The sequence below is a fragment of the Vombatus ursinus genome, unplaced genomic scaffold, assembly GCF_900497805.2.
Source record: "Vombatus ursinus unplaced genomic scaffold, bare-nosed wombat genome assembly UNPS02014797.1, whole genome shotgun sequence".
Classification (NCBI taxonomy): domain Eukaryota; kingdom Metazoa; phylum Chordata; class Mammalia; order Diprotodontia; family Vombatidae; genus Vombatus; species Vombatus ursinus.
This window is the reverse complement of record NW_020954575.1, coordinates 3,953,368-3,974,477: the sequence shown is the minus strand read 5'-3', so window position 1 is coordinate 3,974,477 and position 21,110 is coordinate 3,953,368. Positions and strand designations below refer to the sequence as shown.

Here is a 21,110-nt window from a genome sequence, read left to right as displayed (position 1 = left end):
TGCACTTTGAAAAGTGGTTGGTGCTCAATAATTGTTTGGTAATGGGGTTATTATGTTGGAAATTGTTTTCTCATTAATTTATTTTCTTTTACTACAAATTTGTAATATCCTGGTTTATAAATGTGGACTGAACTTTAAAATTATACAACTACATTTGTTTAAAAACACTTTCTCAGGTTTCAGATTAAGTTAAACTGACTTTCTTCCTCATTGTCTGGGTAATTCTGACTACATTATTAAATGTAGTTCCATTTAATAAGGGAACTACAATAAACATCTGAGTGGAAAAAATGATTTAGTGGGTGTTCTTTTTTATGACAATTTTTGCCATTCCAGAATTGTTTAACTTTTTAATGATTATGTTCAATTTCATCAGTCCTTGTAGAGCGTGTATATGTCTGTGTTTATTTTTATACATGACAACTTTTGCAAACAGAAGTCATTCAGCTAAGCCAGCTTGAAACAGTGTATTTTGTATGGTGCTTGGGAGATAAATTTAGGTTTTGTCAGACAGGAAAAGGGAATTCCAACAATACAGCTTTTTTTGTAAAACACAGGGAAAAGTAAGAGATAGTAAGTATAATGATGAGGATCACAGCAATAACACATTTTCATAGTACTTCAGAGTTTACAGGTGCTCTCCTTACAACACCCATGTGAGATTTATAATACAAGTATTATTGTTTCTATTAGTATTGCAGCCAGGATTTAAAATTAGGTCTCCTAATTTAAGGTGCATAGATTGTGCCACTTCCTGATAGCATGCTTTTTTTTTTAAATGGGAAAGAAGAAAGAAAAACCTTACAACACGGAAGTATGGATAAATAAGTTCATGTGAAAGAAAATTGCCTATGTAGGCTATAATGCTGATTTAGAAAGTCTTCCTCTGATTTTGAAGCTTCCAGTGTGCTGGGTTACTGATGGGTAGTAGGAATGGATGACTTGTTTTAAATGTTTCTGTCTCTATATAAAGGTAGGAAGCTTTAAGCCCATATGCAGCTGCAGGTGGTAATACAGACCCATCTAGCTCAGGAAATGAAACACAGCCATAGGGCATATCTTGAGTGGAGAGTTGGCTTCAAAGCTATGGTTCTTTGTTAACTACTTTGTGGTCTTCAATTTAGAACTGAATAAAAGTAACATCAGAGAAGAGCAGAATTATGTAATACCAGCTGCATTACTTCTGAAAGATGGTCAGAGTCTTTTGTCTTAAAAGCAACTACGTCACAATAGGTGATTTACTCATAGTTGTGGAGATTAAAAAGTCTTCAAACCAAGGAAGAAAAAATGTGTAAGTAGAAAGTGTGAGTTTCTTATATTGCCCCCACTGATATGCCTTTGCTTTACTCAGAAGAGGCGACCCTGAGGAAGGCCATAATTCTGGCCTGTTCACACTAGTTTCTTGGCCAAAGTAAGTAGTTGTATAGCATTTGTTTTCCTGGTATTTGATCTTTCAGAAAGATCTGTGACTATTTTTTTTGCCTAAATTGGCTGTTCTGCTTTGAAAGCAAGATAAGTATGGTCAATTGACTTGTAATACTCCTGATACTCCTGATTGTTTAAGAACTATCATTGATTATAGTTAGTATTATACCCTTCAAACATGATTTCAGGTTTATAATCAAGTGGAGTATATTAAAAATCTATCAAATTCCTAACTGTCTTTAGTCAATTTTGCCTTTCCTGATAGCACTAATTCTGCTAACACCTATCACCAAGTAATTTTGTAACCCATTATTATCAGGTTTGAAATGGAATATTTAGCCCCAGAACCTTCAGCCATTTGGTCTTCTTGCAACAATTTTTAAATTTTGCCTTAACCAGAATAAAAAACAGTGCTAATTACCATATCTCAAAATGATTGTGCTTATTTTAGCTTGTTATAGGAGAGTCAGTTTCACAGAGGAAAAATACACACATTATATCAATTCAGTATTTTGTGTTTGGAATATAGTGGCTTCAGTTTCAAAAATGCAAAGAATAGGTGTTTTTTTAGACAGATGGGAAACACAATTTCATACAATTTCTGAAAAAATTTGTGACCAGTTACTGATGAACAATCTCAACAGCTACCAACTGTTTAAAAAAAAAAAATGGAATCTCCACAGCAGTACTTGTGGAATTCTGATTGTTTAGTTAGTTTTCTGTGAAAAGCATTTTGATGTCCTACAAATTATTTCCTGAATATTTTCACAAATTACCATGTTCAACTACTAAAAAACTACAGAGAATTTCAGTTCTTTTAAATGCTTGGCCAGAAATTATTTTACAGCCCTGGTGTTTTTTAAAAAATTTAATAATTTTTTTTCAGGGTCAATTAAGTGAAAGCATGGACCATGGGGGAGTTGGACCATATGAAATGTAAGTTTGTTCTAAAAAATTCTACTAATAGAGTACCAAATTTTATAGGCAGTTAACTCTTTACAAGCATTAGTGACATGATTCCAATCAGTCTCAGATGTCTTAATGACATTTGTAGACTGCTTATTCAATTTAAAAGCTAAATCTGATGATGGTATTGATACAACTTTTGTATTGTATTGTATTACATTATACTATATCGTAATATTGACTGCTCTGAGTCTGTTAAATATTGTGTCCTTCAAGAATTTTATTGTTTTAAGTGAACAGTTTTGAATATCCTGTGTGTCAGCATATCAAGTATCAATTTAATTGTTGTGGGTATTACTCCCTTAACACTGTGACCACAGCCTCTACAGCTTAGTGGATGGTCTTTGAAAGTTCCTGTGGCTGAAAATTGTGTCAACCAGGAATCAACCTGATAAGTCTCTCTGACTTAACTATACTCAGATAATAGACATAGAGTCTATCACCAGACCACAATGCTTAAGTTTTTACAAGCCTAATAGGGAAAAGCTTGAAATTTATTGGCATACCCCTTGTAAAGTAGGGCTGCTCCACGTAGCTCCATGGCACAGTACCATATTAGATGACTTTAGGAGGCGTTCATCCATAATTTAATTTTTTAAAGCCATGTAAGTTACACAGAAAAGTCAAGTACTTTTTGTTGTACATTATGAGCATTATCCTTATACTAAAATGTATATAGTCATGTTACTATTTAGTTAAACTAGGGTGAACACGTTAATAGTTGGGTCGTTGATTTCCCCTTGATACTAAGAAGATACACAGTAGTACAAGTATAATAGTTGTGAAGAATTAATTTAAATCACTAGGCAAAATTGATACCTATTTTGGTGCTTATTTCAGACTAAAAGCAAATGTGGAAAGATGAATAAATAGATTTAACTGTTTAAAAAAAAAGCTGCTACCTACAACAGTAGAAGTGATTGGAGGGTTTTCATTTATTTTTATTCTGAACCTAAACCAAATAAAAATGAGCATTTCCATATACATTGCAGAACAGAAAGAGGAGTATTCTGTGTGAAGCTGTGGATCTCCAGCATGTAGAGCTTCCTTTTCTTTTTAAGTATATGATAAATTCAGCGTGTACCTTTCAAAGCTGTGCTGTTCATCTGTGATTATTTCTGTGTTCTTTTTTTGGGGGGAGGGGGATAGGAACCCACCCCTTTAAAAAGAAAAAAAGAAAAACCAGACCCTTGATACAATATGTATAGATGAGTAAAACATGTTGGTTGTGTCCACAGATGTACATCTTATTTATCACCACTCTGTCAGGAAGTAAAGAACATGCCTTTTCATCAGTCCTTTGGAGTTAGAGTTGTTCATTTCATTGATCAGCTTTTTTTAAAGTCTTTCAGAGTTGTTTTTCTTTACAGTGTTATTGTTATATTATTGTATAAATTGTTCTGGTTCTGTTTACTTCACTCACTTCAGTTCATATAGTTTTTTCTGAAACTGTCCCCTTCATCATTTTTTTATAGCACTGTAATATTCTACTGCATTCATATGCCTTAATTTGTTCAGTTGTTCTCCAGCTGATAGGCACCCCCTTAGTTTCTAGTTCATTACTATTACCAAAAGAGCTGCCATAAATATTTTCATACATATGGATCTTTTCCTTCTTTCTTTGATTTTTTAGGTTATAGCCTTGGCAGTCGTATTGCTAGGCCAAAGGGGTATGCACAGTTGAGTCATTTTGGGGGCATAGTTCCAAATTGTTTTTGGTTGGATATTTTTAGACAACTCCCAGGATATTTCCAGATGAGCATAAAGTCCAAACTTTGTCTTACATAATATTCAAATTATGAAAGTAAATTTTTCTTTTTTATATCAGATAGTTGATAAATCTTTTTCTGCTTGCTTGCTTACATTTTTAAGGTATATGATGCTTATAAAAGAAAATGCAATTCAGATTGTCAGTGTCAGAGCACTTTAGCTGCCATATATTTGCCCCTATGGCTTTCCTCAGATCAAGGATACTAAATTGTGTAATATGCATTTTTTTTTTTACTTAACGGGATTACATTTCTCTTTTTCTTTCTGAGAACATGATGAAGAAAATATAAATTTTTGCCAGTTGACTTTTGGTTTTGCTTTTCTCCCCAGTGGCATGGAACATTGTGAAAAATTTGAAATCTCAGAAACTAGTGTGAACAAAGGGCCAGAAAAAATAAGACCAGAATGTTTTGAGCTACTTCGAGTACTTGGTAAAGGGGGCTATGGAAAGGTAGGAAATACTTTTTCAAAGTTACCATATCCCAAATAAGAACTAAGAACTGTCTTCTCTCTGAAGTGGATAGCTTGGTCTAAACTGTTGGTCCAAGGGCTAGCCTTTAATAGTAGGTAGCCCCTACTATTTGAGGAGTGACAGGAGGATTCTCTTCTAGCTACCATCACCTTGCTGGTGTTAACCATATGGGAAATTCTTAGATGTGTATTCTTGGGTTAAGTAGGTCATCTTCTTTTAAAATGCATATATATCCTTGGGAAAGGGTATTATTCTAAATGGCTATCAGATACTAATTGAGGTGGGGCTTTAGAACAACAAAAGACAACAAGTGCCTGGGACAGTAGGAAAGTGTGTAGAGGGGTGGTACTGGAGATAAATTTTGCCTATTTCAGATAGCCAGGATTGTCCCTTTTATGAGATCTTTGAAAATTTGGTTGGAGTAAACATGTTCTCTGTATGTCAGAAGGCAAGATCTGGACAGTAACGTACCTTGGAAGTGTGTCACTTTTTTCAATATGGTATTGTATGGTAGTATGTAATTAATTTTTACGAAACATAATATTTATATATTATTCTGAGAATTGAGGTCAATAAGTGAACACTAAAACTAAAATATCTTGAACACTCAAACTTTGAATATCTGATTACTTTAGCTATTGCTTGAAAATTATTTAACCGTGGTTTTTATAGAGGGCCAGCCTCAGAGTCAGGAAGACTCAAGTCCTGAGTCTTTCTAGGGAAGTCACTTTACCTCTCAGTGTTCTAGGCTTTTCTCTATGAGTTGCAAAGGTGCTGACCTGCATTGGTAAAAAGGAATTTCCTCACCAGGGAGTTCCCTATGTCAATGAAATTACAGGTCCTGTTCCCTATCACTATCCATGTCTGCTGTAATAGGGTGTAAATTAACAATAGTGAAATCTTATTGACTCCCGCATTGCTGAACTATGAAGCAAAAACAGTGAAACACTTTTCTAATCATTCCTGGAAGAAATTTGTGAAACATTAGCAGACTTTTTAGTTTTGTGTAAATTTCTCTTTGAGCTTTGCCTATAATTTGTTCTAAGCAAATTTTTGGATTTTGTATAGTAAAGGAATACTCTGTATATTTGAAACCCCACTGGACAGTTTTTCCCACCAGATGGCAACAGATCAAAATAGGAAAACTGCCAAGTGCTATGTACAAAACTGTTACTCAGTCCTGAACTTGGGCAGTGTTTTTAGGTGATCAGCAGCACCTAGTGTTTTCCTGCCTCTTATTATCCAAGATATCCCAAACCTCTTAGTGCATTTTTAAGCTATTAAAGCTTATGGCTTTGGGGACACTCTGTATTTACAGTATATTTATACCCCTGAATCATTCTTTTTTTATGATTGGGAAGTATGAAGGTTTGACTTGAAGCTCTACCTATCGTCAGTACAACTTTTCGTTTTTCATGATCATCTGTTATGTTTAACTTTTGATACGCAGGTTTTCCAAGTACGAAAAGTAACAGGAGCAAATACTGGGAAAATATTTGCCATGAAGGTGCTTAAAAAGGTGACTACTCCTTATTTTCCATATTACCTTTTTTCCTACCTTTATCAACTTCTTTGGTTGAGCGTGCTTTGGGAGGATGTGGTGATGGTAGGGGTTCCCCCAAAGAAGCAAACTGATTATTTGGTTTATTAAGATGTTTGTGACAGTTTGGCCTTTAGCCTCTTCAGCAATTCAACATTGAGTGCCTACTAGGCAGTGCTTGGACATGAAAATGCAAAGATAAAAATGACATAGGACTTATTTTCAAGGAGCTTAAAATTGTCTTGTATATGTCATTCAGTTTTTCCATTTCTCTGTTCGCAGTGGAGTAAGGAATAAAACATATACAGGAATAAGTAGAATGCAAGGTATCGAGTGAGGTGGGCAAAGGAGGGGTCCAAAGTATTTTAGGATTATGTGAGGAAGGAAAGATCACTTGAATATTTTCAGCAGGGTTGAAAGGAAGGGAGTGGAAAGGGGACAAACAGAGAAGGCTCTGTAGAAGAAGGAAAACTTATTTAATCTTTGAAGGAAAATGAGGATTTTGGAGAGGGAGTACATCCCAGCCATAGGAGACAGTCCATATGAAAGTGGAATCAATGGACATTTCAAATTTGAGAAGCAACAAGTAGTTCCAGTTTGGCTGTAATACAGAGCATATGAAGACGAATCATGTTAAATAAGATTGGAAAGGTAGGGACTACCTCATGTATAGAGATGGGGGCCCTGTGTGGGTCCCCAACAAGGCTATAAGCAATCACTGAGATAGAACATGTCAGAAAGTACCTTTGTCTCTTCTCACATTGAATGAACAGATGTGGACTTTTCTGTTGGCTAGCTGGGGCTTGCCAATCCTTTCTTTAAGGCAGTATATGAGTAGCTCACTGGGCTGAAAGTTGAAAAAACATAAATTCTAAGCTTACTGTTGATTTTAGATCTTATCTAAGGTTTCCGAACCTTAATTACTGTAGATAAAATAGGGCTAATATTTTCCATCTGACCTTTGTAACCATTTGAGAACTAACAAACTTATCAAACATATTGAATTTTGAAATAGAACAGAAAAAAAAAAAGAAATAGAACAGGAAATTTAATACTTGTCCAGGAAATGTCTCAGGAAGAGTTCAGGCTTTGGTACTTGAATCACTGTTTTAGAATTAGAGGCTTTTAAACAAATATTGGTCAAAATTATACCCTGAGCTAGATGTGTTTTTGTCATTTCTGAGGGCCATTCTGAGAAATTTTGGAGGTAGGGTAGGCTATAGACTCAATAACCATTTGCAATCACAGAGCCAGGTTTGGGGATGACAAAAAAATGCACTTGGTGGAAATAAGATGTCAGTAGCAGTGGCAAGTCATCCTCATAATGCCACTTTGGGCAGCCTAGGCAACATCATGGGTCACCAACCCCAAAGTATATCCCTGGTAACAAATTAACTAACCGTCCTGGCCATACTATGTGTGGAGAGTGGTGAAAAATTGTTCACTCCATCAGTATTTGCTGATTTGGATAATATTAAAAAACAGTACAGAATGGATTTTTCATTAAGTGTGTAGAAGACAATTATGTCTGCTGTAAATGCCCAGACCATTCTGTCATGTCATCTTTCTTCTTTTAGGCTATGATAGTAAGAAATGCAAAAGATACAGCTCATACAAAAGCAGAACGAAATATCCTCGAGGAAGTAAAGCATCCCTTCATTGTGGACTTAATTTATGCCTTTCAGACTGGTGGAAAACTCTACCTCATCCTGGAGTATCTCAGTGGTCAGTATGCACTGCTGTATTCCCTTATTCCTAATTGTTCTAGAAACTGGGTCAAAAATGTTATACAAAAGGTAATATTATTGTCCTAGTAGTACAGTTAAGCAAAAGTTATAATTTGTATAAAATATGCTTTTCCAGCTCAGCCAATACTTATTAGGTACCTGTTGTGTATAAGCCACTGTGATAAGGGTTGGGAGTAGAGGTTCCCAAACTTATTTGGCCTACTGCCCCCTTTAAAAAAAAAATTACTCAGCACCCCCTGAAAATCTGCTTTCTTTAACCCTTTAACGGTTTTTTAAAAATGTGTCATTTCAAAAAAATAATAAATTTTTTAAAAAAATGATGCATCTTAAATTTAATAATTTATTGTAAATTTGTGGGTTTTTTCCTGCATTGAAATTCTGAAGATTGCATCATGTAACTGTGTAGTGTCGTATTGTAAACAAGTCGTTACATGCACACATTCCTGTCGATGCATGCTGGACTTCCACACACTCACCTCCCAACACTTATATGTTAAGATCTGTTGGTGGACTTGACCACTGATTCGTTGTAACTTGCATTTTGTATTTATTTGGAAAATAATGTAATCACTACAACTTTAACTGTTACACAGCAGATGAAACATGTACGAACTGTTTTAAAAATTTTCTTCTCTTCTTATGCTTCCAGTGCCCCCTCATTTTTATTCAGTTGATGCCCCCAGTTGCACCTGAGGCTACTACCAACGCCTTGGATCATTCTAGCTGGGCCGAGGGGAGGTTGGGAGTGTAAAAATGACACAGTTGCTGGCCTTGAATTTAGTCTACCAGAAATAATATGGCAAATACACAGTTATGTATAATATAAGAGTCTGTTAGGGGCAGGAGAGATCTAGACACAGTGCTTTGGGAAGTATGAAAGAGAAAAAATCAGTTTCAGCTTGGAGATTCACCAAGGAGGTGGCGCCTAACCTCAGCTTTAAAGCAAGAGAGAGATTGACAGGTAGAGGGAAAAAGAAAATGCATCATATGCATGTGAGACAATCTGTATCAGGATACAAAGGAAGGAAATGGTATGTCAAGTTTGGGTAGCAGCCACTAGTCCATTCTTTGCAACATAGGAGAAAAGGTCATCCACTAAAAGTGGGGGTTAAGTTTAAAGAAAAGCCAGTGTGAGGAATGGGATAGAGATGTTATGAAAGGCAAATAGAAGGGCTTGTCATTTTGCAGTGAGGGCCCAGTTCAGATTAGATAGAGTGAAAGTAGTATAGCCAGTCACCCCAATTTGTGGATTCCTCCAGCAGCTTGGCTTTTGAGTCAGAGCAGAGAAGATAGGCAGTAGGGGTGACCCAGAGTTGAGGATTACCAGGATAAGGGAAGAGAAGGGTAGAGGAGAGTACCTTGTTGAACTTTACATTTAGTGTAAATCTTGTCCATAACTAGCACTTAAAATTGTGAATGAAATGACACATTGACAAAAGTAGTTAGAATTGATTAAGAGTTGTTATTTTTAGCTGTGTGACCCTGGGCAAGTCTCTTAACCCCAATTGCCTAAAAAATAAAAATAAAAAATAAATTGTTACTTTGAGTCATATTCAAAGGAAAATTTAAAAGCTAAATAAATCTCAACTTCAACCTTTTTATCTTATATGTTTTTCTTATCTCATAGTAGTCACTTACACAGTGGGGTAATAATAAAAAATTAACCTTATGTATTGAGAGTTGAGATACTTTGATACAAATAAAATAGTTAATCCTTTATAATCCTGGATTTTTAGAGAGCATTGAAGTATTGGTGGGAGTGAGTATGACAATCAATGTATTTGTAATTGGTTCTGTCAGCAAACGTTTATGCAGCACCTGTGATGTGCCAAGCATACATAGTGAGGCTGCAAGATGTTGTAGTGGATAGAGAGCTGGCTTTGGAGTCTTGTCCAGGGCTTGTTACCTCTCAGTGCCCTGGTCCAGTCTCAGAGTCTTGCCATTTGTATTGGTTGCTGGAGTTTCCTCATCAGAAGTGCTTCATACCAGTGAAAACACAAATCCATTTGGAAAAAAAAAAAAAAGGAAAATGTGCAGGTTCTGGAGATACCGATACCAAAATGAAACAGCCCTTTCCTTCAGGAGCTTACATTGTATCAGGAAAGATAACATAGGCACACATATAAATATATATCAGAGAGATAGAAGGTGATTTGTTGAGTAAGCTCTGGCAGCTGGAGGAATCAGGAAGGGCCTAAAGTAGATGGTGTTTGAGATGAGCTTTGAAAGGGACTAGGCTAGGGATTCCAAGAAAAATCAGGTGAGGAAGTAGATCATTCAGGCATGAGGGATGACCTGGGCAGAGACCCAGAGACAGCTGATGGAATGCCTTGTATTGAGGTACAGCAAGAAGGTCAGTTTGGCTGGAATGTGGAGTGTGTGAAGGGGAGCAATGTAACGTCAAAAAGGTAAAGTATTGATAAGGCAGAAAAGAACCAGGTGGTGAAGGGCTTTAAATACTAAATAGAGGAATTTATATTTGCTTCTAGAGGTAATAGAGAGCTTCTAGAGTTTGAGTGACATAGTCATATTTGTGCTTAGGAACATCATTTTGGCAGCTCTGGAGCATGGATCGTAAAGGGGGGAGACTGGGGACAAATTAGGGAACAGTTGGAATAGTTTAGGCAAGAAGTGATGAGGCCTGAACTGGGGTGGTGACCATAGGAGGAGAAAGAATGGAGGTTGAATTGTTAAGACTTGGTTACTGATTGGACATGTAGGGTCAGGGAGGGTAAGGAGTTAAAGATGGAATCCAAGGTTATGAACTTGGATGTCCAGAAGGAAGCAGAAATCAAAAAGCTCAGAGAAGAAGTGGGTTTGGAGAAGGAAAAAGAGGCAAAAAGATAATGGATTCAATTTTGGATATGTCCAGAACAGACCCTTGGAGTATACTCTCAGTCAAATGGTGGACTATGAATAATGATCTAGCAAAGGAGATAGAGGAGTGGTAAGAAGAAAAGAGAGAGACTAGTGTCACTAAAACCCAGAGAGGATAAAGTGTCTAGGAGGTAGAGCATGGATGACAGTGACATAGGCTTCAGAGAAGCCCAGAAGGCTGAGGGTGTTGAAAAGGCCAGCAGATATTTGACAGTTGAGAGATAATTGCTAACTTTGGAGAGAGCAGTTTCAGTGGAGTGCTGAGGTTGGAAGCCAGATTGTAAGGGGTTGAGAAGTGAGATAAAATGAGTGATTTGAGTATGACAACCTTATACCTGCAGTTTGCTGTGGGACATTTACTTTAAGTACCATTTTTCCCTAGGCAAAAATTTGTTTGCCTTTTCCCATACATTTCTTTGTTTACTTCTGGAGGGTCCCTATCAGGTTTCCTTTAGGCCTAGCCTGTGGGTTGGTTTTTGTGGGGGATTTTTTTATATGGGCAAGGTATAGGCATTTAGTAGTCGGTATGACTGGTTTAATTAGCACATCTCCTCATATGGATAAATTTTACTGAGGCTTAAATATAAGGTTTTATTTTATCTGAAATCTTCACAAATATGTAGTTTGTAAATATAAAAACTAGGATTTCAAGTCAGATCTTCATTATAGTTTTTAAACCAATATCTTTATTATCATATAAATAAGAATAGTGAGTTTAAAAAGAGAGGCCAGAAATGGAAATTATTTCTAATGTCCTTTTCATCCTTCCACAGGAGGAGAATTATTTATGCAGTTAGAAAGAGAGGGAATATTTATGGAAGATACAGCTTGGTAAGTTCCATTTTGGTGGCTTCGTAGTTTTAGATAATTCATAAAATTAAAAAATAGGATCTCATTCTCCCTATGGACTGTCAAATGTTCAAAGGTTCTTCACATGTGAATTCTTTACTAGCAACTTTGAAGCTACATTGCTTTTGAAGATCTCACTATTTCTTTACCTGTATCCCACCCCCTGGGTAGGGGTCTTCTCATGCCTGTACTTCATTCTTGCTGGGGCTTTCTTTATCTGAGCTGGTGAGCCACCAGCCTCATTCCTGGGTCAGTATAGGTGCTCATGTGTGTGTTTGGTGGGGGGGTGGGGGGGGTGGAGTTCATCTGTCTTGGTACTACCTCCAGCCACACAGACTTTAGCAAACTGTACACATGAGTTGCTATGGCTGAAAAGAGCATTACCTAGTGACCGACTTTCTGAAAGTGAGCCTCTGAATTTAGCTGACTGGTCCTCAGATGAAAGACACACAGTCTATCATTACAGCCATATTTGAAGCCTTTCCAGCACCTTGTGCCTTTGAGAGCCTATGGTCCCCTCCACACCAGGAGGAGGTATCAAACTGCTACTTGGATAAAGTAGGTCTTAATACTATATTGCACATTGAAAAGTTGCACATCCTGTAACGAAGTTACCATTTTAGGTAGTAGTAATTGTTTATCCTATGTATTAATTGAACAAGAGACAAAACTTAAATGTATAAACCTAATTACCAAACTGCATTCCATTATTTAATTTCAAGCTTTTTCAAATAGCTGCACTTAAGAGCCTTAGGGATGAAATTCCATACAGGAACTTTCCAAGTTAGAATCTGTTGGTGGTCTTGGGGGCTGTTAAATTGCCTCAGTCTTCTAAGACCTACCCTGCAGGATTAACAGCATTATGCTGCAGCCAGTCAAGTGTCTTGTGTTTTTCCAATCCAGAGAGGGTTTACTTAGCCCTTTATTCTATGGAGGTGGATGAATTTGAGTATTATCCAGTGTACAGGTTGTGGGCTGGCTTCAAATGGAGTTTGACTTAGTAAAAGGATGAGCAGGAGAGAGCAGGGAAAAAGGGCTTCTTTAAAGTAGGACATTTGATTTGTGAGATAAACAAAACTCTTTATGAGATTTTTTTTTTTTTAAGGTATAAATGGGTACGGGGAAATTTGCTTTCAATTGAATGTTTATTACAAGCAAAACAAATCTTGACCAGTGAGAGACAGGTTGGACTGCTGGAGGCTTTTTTGAAATTGAAGTGGTAACCTAAAGCAAGTTAACACTTGATAGTTTTACTTTGTTACACCCTTTAGCAAAAACATCCCAAAAAAACTAGGCTATTTTTGTATTTTCCCTAATAATTTACTCTCCTATGTCTCATGTTTCTTTTAAGGAATTGTTGTTCCATACCTAACTTTTCAGTATATGAGTTGATTTTGGACTGTCTAGTATTTTTAATTATGTCAAATCACTTTTGTTCCAGCTTTTACTTGGCAGAAATCTCCATGGCTTTGGGGCATTTACATCAAAAAGGGATCATCTACAGAGACCTGAAGCCGGAAAATATCATGCTTAATCACCAAGGTGGAGATAACAGTAAACAATTCTATAGTAAATAATCATCTTAAAATCCTCTCTGTAGGCCACAACCATTTTTAAAGTCCCCACATATATTGCACTAAAATTTTTCTCTCCAAATTTCAAAGCACCAAGATACTTGCTGGTAGTTAACTATTTAGTTACCTTTTAGTTGATGAGAATGAGAGAGTTCAACATTCCTAGTCAGGGCAGTGATTTCCTTTAATAACACTTAAAGAAATATCATTTCACTTGCCTTTATTTCGTCTCTCCATCAGAGGAAGATTCTTAATACATAGCAGTACTGTGAGTAGGGAACCAAAAATCAAACCCAAAGGTTAATTTTTAAAAAAATTTTTTTTTTGAGGCAGTTGGGGTTAAGTGACTTGCCCAACATCACACAGCTAGTAAGTATTATAGGCCGAATTTGAACTCAGGTCCTTCTGACTCCAGGGCTGGTGCTCTATCCACTGCATCACCTAGCTGCCCCCTTTTTTCTTTTAAACTAGAACAGAGTTCTAGTTTAAAAGAAAAGTCCTATATAAATCGGGACCTTATTTGATGAGTTGAAATGAACTTTTAATAAGTACTGATAGTTTTGCTTTCTACCATGAATTGTTCGAACCATCATTGCTTGGAACAGAAATTTGAATCAAACAGAAAATTTATTACAGCTCTGGAAAAAAAAATTTTTAGTGGCACTCGTCAGGTTTCCCACTCTTTTGCTTGCCAAAGTCAAGATAAGGGCATCCATGTGCTATTGTAGACAGATGACTCCCAGAATGACCTCAGAGGGGACCAGTCCAACCTTTACCTGAACAAGAATCCTCCATCCACAACATACCTAACCTAATGAGGCTTTCTTATATATTACGTTTTCCTGTATGTTCATTAAATTCATACTGGCTGACCCTTGTATTTTGGACTATATTTGATTTTTTAAAAAATCACTTCAGAAACCTAACATTTGAAAATCAGAATCCAATTCCTAATCATTAGTCATGAGCACCTTTGTTCATATCTAAAACTTCATATCTGTTGTCACCCCAATTTCTGGCAATATCTGTATTCTTGCAAGGATCCTTCCTTTCCTTTTGCATTTCATGTGCAAGATTGTTGTTGTTTTTAAGTTTCAGCTTTATGAATAGTCCCTCCAGAACTATGTTACTGAAGAGAAACTCTAGGATGAATATGCTTGATTGACTTTTCACACAGGATTGGGGGGTGGAGAGGGAGGGATGGGATACCAAATATATAGTTGCTATTATCAGCTACCTATGGAAACTGGGTATCCTCATGTTAGTTAGCTGAACAGGAAATGCAGTAAAATTACTCCTTGGATACTGAGGCCAGTATCATAATTAAAGTAAAGGATGAACCATGTGCCTTTCTATAATGACATTTGCTTTTCAAATACTTGAAATGTTCTGTGGATTTCTTCACTACATCTGTTGGGCATGGGATCTATTGCCTATTTGTATTTCGGTTCCTGTTTACTTTTGTGTGTGTATATCTGTATTTAAGCCATGGTTCTGAATTCTGAGGCAGACGACAACGTTAGAATAACCAGTTAGGTTAATCTCCTTTTGATGTTAATCCCCACGTCATATTGATAAGATATGTCATTTCTCTTACTTTGAGTGTATGGTGAATTCACACACAGAGATCAGGAGGCCTAGTGCCTTATTCCTGTTTTTTGCCCAGTCATGTCTGAGGAGTAGGAAGGCAGCTAGAATAGCTTACATCTGATGGTGTAAGTAAAGGAAAGCCTGAGATGAAAGTGTCATTTAGTGTGAGATATGTTTTTCTGGTTCTGAGAGTCTTAGCACTCCACAGCAGTTTCATTTATCTCCACTGATGAGCAGATGACAAGATAAGCTAAATCTATTTGTTGCCATAAGTAATGCCTTTATAAGCTTTTAAGTCACAATTCTTTGTCATTCAACTATACATTATTTGTAAATTACTGCATTTCTGTATAAAAAAGGCTGGAAATCTGCATCAATCTTTATATGTAAACTAGATCCCTAGACTCTTAACCAATTAACAAGAAGTATCTTCAACCTAGGATGGTACCTTCAATGGATGATAATGTACTCTAGGTGAGTTCATAATGGGAGTCATGCATGGACATCTACTCCTTCCTGACCTATTGTTCCTGACCTGTTATTCCCTGATTCCACCTTAGTAGCAGAAAATGGCTGCTTGCCTATCTCATATTTTGACATTCCAGTTTTATGAGTATATGTAAGATTGAGTTAAATTCATAATACCTACTTTTTACTGGATGCTTAGAAATGGTTTGGATAAGAAAAAGTTAAACATAGGGGCCATCTAAACAGATTGTTTCTGTGTGATATGTTTGTTTTCTCTTTTACACATACTTAACAGTTCTCAGAATAACCCTGCTATCATCTTTCATTTCAGGTCATGTGAAATTGACGGACTTTGGACTATGCAAAGAATCCATTCATGATGGAACAGTCACACACACGTTCTGTGGAACAATAGAATACATGTGAGCTGCATGTTGAAAGCAATATAACTCTGGTCTGGGGGTAATAGCTAAATTTTTCCTGTTTTAAGTAATAGTTCACAATATTTAGTGGAATTATTTATTTCAAATACAGTTTTTTTTAAAAATGCTAATTAACTTGAAGAATGTCCTATCAAGTGTTTTTAGGTGGATTCTTCTTTTCATTGTAGGGCTCCTGAAATCTTGATGAGAAGTGGCCATAATCGTGCTGTGGACTGGTGGAGTTTGGGGGCATTAATGTATGACATGCTGACTGGAGCAGTAGGTGCACAGTTAAAGACTGCATGCTTTTCAACTCATGGCGGGTAGTTGTTGAATCACAGTGATGGACCTTCTGTGGAGAGCAAGCGTACTGTGTAGATAGAAGTTACTAATATAGTGTGGTTTTAAGCGGTTTTCAAAGCAAGTTCCCAGAGATATATTAGAAGTAGACTTTGTACTTGTAGAGCCCTTTATACTTTTTAAAGTTCTTTTATCTGTTTCTTCATTTGATTCTTAGAACAACCCTGTGAAATTTACAGGGACAGATGAAGAAACAGGCTGAGAGCTCAAGTGACTTGTCCAACTGCCTAGCAAATTAATGACAAGCCTGAGCTCAGAATCTAGATCTGTTTAATCTAGTGACCTTTATGCTATATCATAGCATCTTTAAAATCTGCATATATTTAGCACTCAGCTTATTTCTCAGCATGAAAACTGTTGTTTTCATGCGTCATATAGTATAATTAACTAAATTAGAAACATAACAGTTTGTGAAACTATTTTTTAAAAAATCCCTTATAAGGACTTTCTTGTTTTTTTTGTTTTTTGTCCTGCTGTCTTCCTCCTTTCAGCCCCCATTTACTGGGGAGAACAGAAAGAAGACAATTGACAAAATCCTCAAATGTAAACTTAATTTGCCTCCCTACCTCACACAAGAAGCCAGAGATCTGCTTAAAAAGGTAGGTTTTCTTCAAATATACACATACATAATACATTCTTACACAAGCATGAACACAAAACATCTGTCGTTAGCTTGAGACAGACAGGTAGGATTAAACTTTAATCCATTTTAACTGGTGTGTAATAGATATTTTGAGAATTGAAATGGTCATGGACATTGGATTAATAGCTATGCTTTTCTTGAAGGTAAAATCCAGATGTATTTGATCAAAAACTTATTCTTTTTTTCCCAATAATATACAGGAGAAATTACTGAAAAATAGATACTACAACTTTAATAAATAACTTTGAACAAGTGTTCCTAAGAATTATCTATTTTAAATCATTCATCTTTTTTTTCCCTCCAAGCTGCTAAAAAGAAATGCTGCTTCGCGTCTTGGAGCTGGTCCTGGGGATGCTGGAGAAGTTCAGGTAAGAATGGCACGTTGGATTCTCAGTGGCTCTTTTATGGAAGATGCTTTTTTATTTTAAGATGAGGGATGTAGAAATGTTGAGCATACTTGGAAAGCTAAATCATGTAGAGAGCTGTAAGTCTTGCTTGACCTGTGTAGGCTGTTCCTGGTCAGTTTCTCTGTTTTTTCTTAGGCTCATCCTTTCTTCAGACATATTAACTGGGAAGAACTTCTGGCTCGGAAAGTGGAGCCCCCCTTTAAACCTCTTTTGGTATGTCATGTATTAAAAAACATTTCTGAGAATCCAGCCCCTATTTTTGTTGAGAAGAATGATACATTTCCCCAGTCTAAGAACTGTGGTCAGTTCCTATTATTATCATGTTATTAACTCTAGACAAACTTATTTTATTCTTCTCTTGGGAAATGTCATTTTGTAAAGTCTTTTAAAGAAACTAGTTCCAGTAGTGAATGCTTTCTGGATGTATGACGAATATTGCTTAGAAATTTTTAGTGTCCAATTCAAGATATTGAAAATTCTTACCTTGTTTTTCAAAACCTTTTTCAGTCTTAATCACTTGGAGCCTTTTCCTCCCAAATAAGTGATAGGCAGGTGAATTAGCATGCATTGGGGCTTTTACACTAAAACATGTTTTTTTCCTTTAATCTAGAAACTGGGTGGAATTCAAAGGTAGAGTACAGCTTGCCCTATTTTAAATGAATTATCTTGGATTTTCCTTCTACCCACAAGGAAATTTTGTAAAGCTAGTGCTATATAACCTGTTTTTTAAAAAAATTAGTAATTTTTGCATTAGCCAACTCTTAGTAAGAATTTAGTCAGGGCTGTTGGATATACTTGAGAGTGATTAGGTGGTAGGGATAAAGGTACTTTAAAGGCAGATGAAGATGGATAGGAAGTCAAAAGAATAATGTTCTAGTCCTTGTTATGCCACAGATTTCTTGTATGACCTTGACAAGTCACTTTGAATCTTGGCTTCCTCATTTGTCAGATGACAGATTTGGACTGGATTACCTAAAATGACTGCTAACCCTACTAGGTTTATCATCAGTTTATGCCAATAATTAAGTTATGATTCCCAGAACTAATCGTAATTATATCTAGCCTGATCTCTCTCATGAGCTCCAGCCCACAAGCTGGACATCTAAAATTGGGTGTCATGTGGACCTCTCAAACTCAACATATCCAAAACTCATTGTTTTGTTCCCCCAAACCCTTAGTATTACTGTTGAGGGACACCACCATGGTCTCAGTTATCCAAGCTCACCACCTTGACGTCGTCTTCTGCTCCTCTCTCACATTCACTTCACATATCCAGTCTGTTGCCTTGCTCTACTCAGATAACCACCACCCCAATTCAGCCCTCATCAGCTGTTACATAGACTACTGCAATAGCTTCTTTATTAGTCACCCTTCCATAAATCTTCCCCCACACTAATCTGTCCTCTACTCAGCCATGAAAATGATGTTCCTAAAGAACGGGTTAGCCATGTTAACTCTTTACTTAATAAACTCCAGTGGCTCCCTTCTATCTCCAGGATCCAAGATAAAATCCTCTGTTTGGTTTTCTAAAGCCCTTCACTCCCTAGCCCCTTCCTAACTTCCCTGTTATCTTTCACTGTAATTCCCTCTATATACTGTGATCTAGCAACATTAGTCTTAGAGACAGAGACAGAGACAGACAGTCTTATTAGTAATTGTTTAACAAGTGTCTTGGTACTCGAGAAATGATTTAATGAATACTTGTTGACTGACTTTTTAGATAACGCTTGTATCTGTTTTTAAGCAAAACATTCCTTAGTCTTCAAGAAGCATACATTCTATTGGAATATGATATACAAGGTTCTAAGAAGTGTCAACCATATAGTAGATCTGTTACTAATTTGCAGTTTTTTGAAGCATGTTTAAAATTTTAAAAGCATATTTAAAATAGTGTGTGGGTTTTTATTCTTGTTAGTCAGCCTCTGCCTTCATTGTCAATGTCTGTTAATTGAGTTCTAGGATTTTATTAAAGTCAAAAGGTGTGGGATGAGCCTCATTTAGAAGCTTCACAGATGGATATAAAATCTTTTGATGTATCATATAGCCTATTTGCCATTTTGTTTTTGCAAAGCAATCTGAAGAGGATGTGAGCCAGTTTGATTCAAAGTTTACACGTCAGACACCTGTTGACAGCCCAGATGACTCAACTCTCAGTGAAAGTGCCAACCAGGTCTTTCTGGTAAGATAGGATTTTCATGCATCTCTGGGAAATGCAAAGATAAGAGAGTGCCCCTCAACAAGAAAAGTCAGTTTGGAATGGTTTTCTTGCTTTACAAGCTCACGTAAAGCATTTGAGAGATTCTCTTTAGAAATTTTCCCCATAATAGTGCATTTGAACCCAGAAAATTGGTCCTTAATCCAATACCATACATAGCAAATGTGAGAATTTAGAAACCACTGTGCCAGCAGCATATTTTTCATGGCTAGCCTATCAACTTGCTTCTACCTGGAGAGTGAAGATGATATACTACTTGGGGAATAGAGAATGCTATTCAGCTTCCCATCTGTGGGTAGAGGGAGGGGATAGTGATCTTTAGAGAAAGCAATCCATTAAAACCTCAAAAACATAACTCTTTAATACCAGAAACAGACTGCAGTTGTATCCTTTGTTTGCTAAAGAATTTTGACATTTTTGAAGATCTATCTCAAATAACATTTCTTAACCATATTTTAATTATTTCTCCACTATGGGGGAGGGGGAAGTAAAAACCATGAGATTAGGAAGAGTTTTTAAAAATTAATTCTAGGTCTGGTGTGGTACTGAGCTCTCTGAATTTTACCAAAAAGTGTAGTTGAATAAAAGGGTACCTTTCAGGGAATGAATATTACTTAGGCACTACTTTTTTCTTTTGTTTGCTACCAAAAAATGAAAGTGAATTTGCTTCTCAGAAATTGGCTTAGCCAAAGAACCTTTCCCCTTAGTAGTGCAGTGTTTCAGCTAAGGTAGTAATTCCCATCAGTAGACAGCATCTGGAAATATTTTATTCAAGGATGGGAAAAATCAAAAGTGGTAAAAGTGAATTTCACACAGATTACATTAGTCTCTGGCTGAGATCTTTATTTCCTCTCCAATAGTAAAATTTTAAATTACTGAATTCAACCCATTTCAATGGAAATTTATTATTGTATTGCCTAACTCTTTATCATTACACTTAACTTTTTTTCTTGTACTTGATATTAATGGACCAAATCTTTTAAAGTTTGTTATATTGCCCTTGGACCTTTGTGCCTAAAGTGTTCCTCTTACTTATCCAGAGGTCAGCCTTCGAGCAATCTCAAGCCTCTGGGACACAGCCCCAAACCTGGAAGTATGAGGAAAAAGGCCTTTGAGCTCCAGAAGTAGTGGTCGCAAAGCACTTCCACTAAAAATGTCATGTACTTTGTCTTACTATTAGTAAGGCCTTATGATATTTAACACATAATTCTCAACCAGCTTGATTATCTGGTTTCCCAGCCTACAGCAGATTAGAAGCAGCAATTTAGAAGTGGGATGGAGGTGGGGCTGTTAACTGCTGTCTCAGTGTGCCTGCCTGAGAAGTGACAGTCTGACAGTGAGGTAAGAGACAGAAAAACTAAAAAGATGACACAGAACTCTGTATTATTATGTACTACAACAATAACTGTTCATAGTGATGACCTGAAGTCATCAAGAAAAAGCTAAATTGTGTTTGTCCTTGGTTTAAGAAGGCAGGCAAGTGTACAACCAATAAATTTTAGAAAGATTTCCATTTAAATTATTTAAGTTTTGGCACTTGAATGGGTAAGTTTCACTTAAATCTAGCAAACTTCATTTATGTGAAACTTCATTCTATGATGCCAGATGATGCAGATGCATGTGTTGTGATCCAGGGCTTACAAGTCAGAACATTGTTGATGTCTTTCACTTGCCCATAAGAAATTGTTCAGTGTATTGGTTTAAATTCCTATAAAAAAACAACTTTTGAGTGGAAACATGAATATTGTTTGCATCTTTCTCAATGCTTAACTATACTGTAGAAT

At 36.5% G+C, this 21,110-nt stretch overlaps 1 protein-coding gene across 3 annotated transcripts in view; it reads left to right on the top strand.

Annotated features, from left to right (window-relative positions):
• The window catches only part of RPS6KB1 (ribosomal protein S6 kinase B1), a 31,309-nt gene that overhangs the window by 5,399 nt on the left and 4,800 nt on the right, over nucleotides 1-21,110 (top strand). Inside the window, exons 1-13 of one of the 3 annotated variants that reach the window (XM_027870386.1) lie at nucleotides 1,144-1,291; nucleotides 2,312-2,361; nucleotides 4,492-4,612; nucleotides 6,084-6,152; nucleotides 7,751-7,898; nucleotides 11,572-11,629; nucleotides 13,089-13,189; nucleotides 15,611-15,701; nucleotides 15,890-15,980; nucleotides 16,553-16,660; nucleotides 17,010-17,072; nucleotides 17,247-17,324; nucleotides 19,183-19,290. In XM_027870386.1, coding sequence (XP_027726187.1) covers nucleotides 2,330-2,361; nucleotides 4,492-4,612; nucleotides 6,084-6,152; nucleotides 7,751-7,898; nucleotides 11,572-11,629; nucleotides 13,089-13,189; nucleotides 15,611-15,701; nucleotides 15,890-15,980; nucleotides 16,553-16,660; nucleotides 17,010-17,072; nucleotides 17,247-17,324; nucleotides 19,183-19,290 — 1,068 coding nt within the window. In that variant the 5' untranslated portion in view covers nucleotides 1,144-1,291; nucleotides 2,312-2,329. Of the gene's footprint in view, nucleotides 1-1,143; nucleotides 1,292-2,311; nucleotides 2,362-4,491; nucleotides 4,613-6,083; nucleotides 6,153-7,750; nucleotides 7,899-11,571; nucleotides 11,630-13,088; nucleotides 13,190-15,610; nucleotides 15,702-15,889; nucleotides 15,981-16,552; nucleotides 16,661-17,009; nucleotides 17,073-17,246; nucleotides 17,325-19,182; nucleotides 19,291-21,110 lie in introns of those variants that run through there. The other 2 variants (XM_027870384.1, XM_027870383.1) reach the window with 2 other exon arrangements.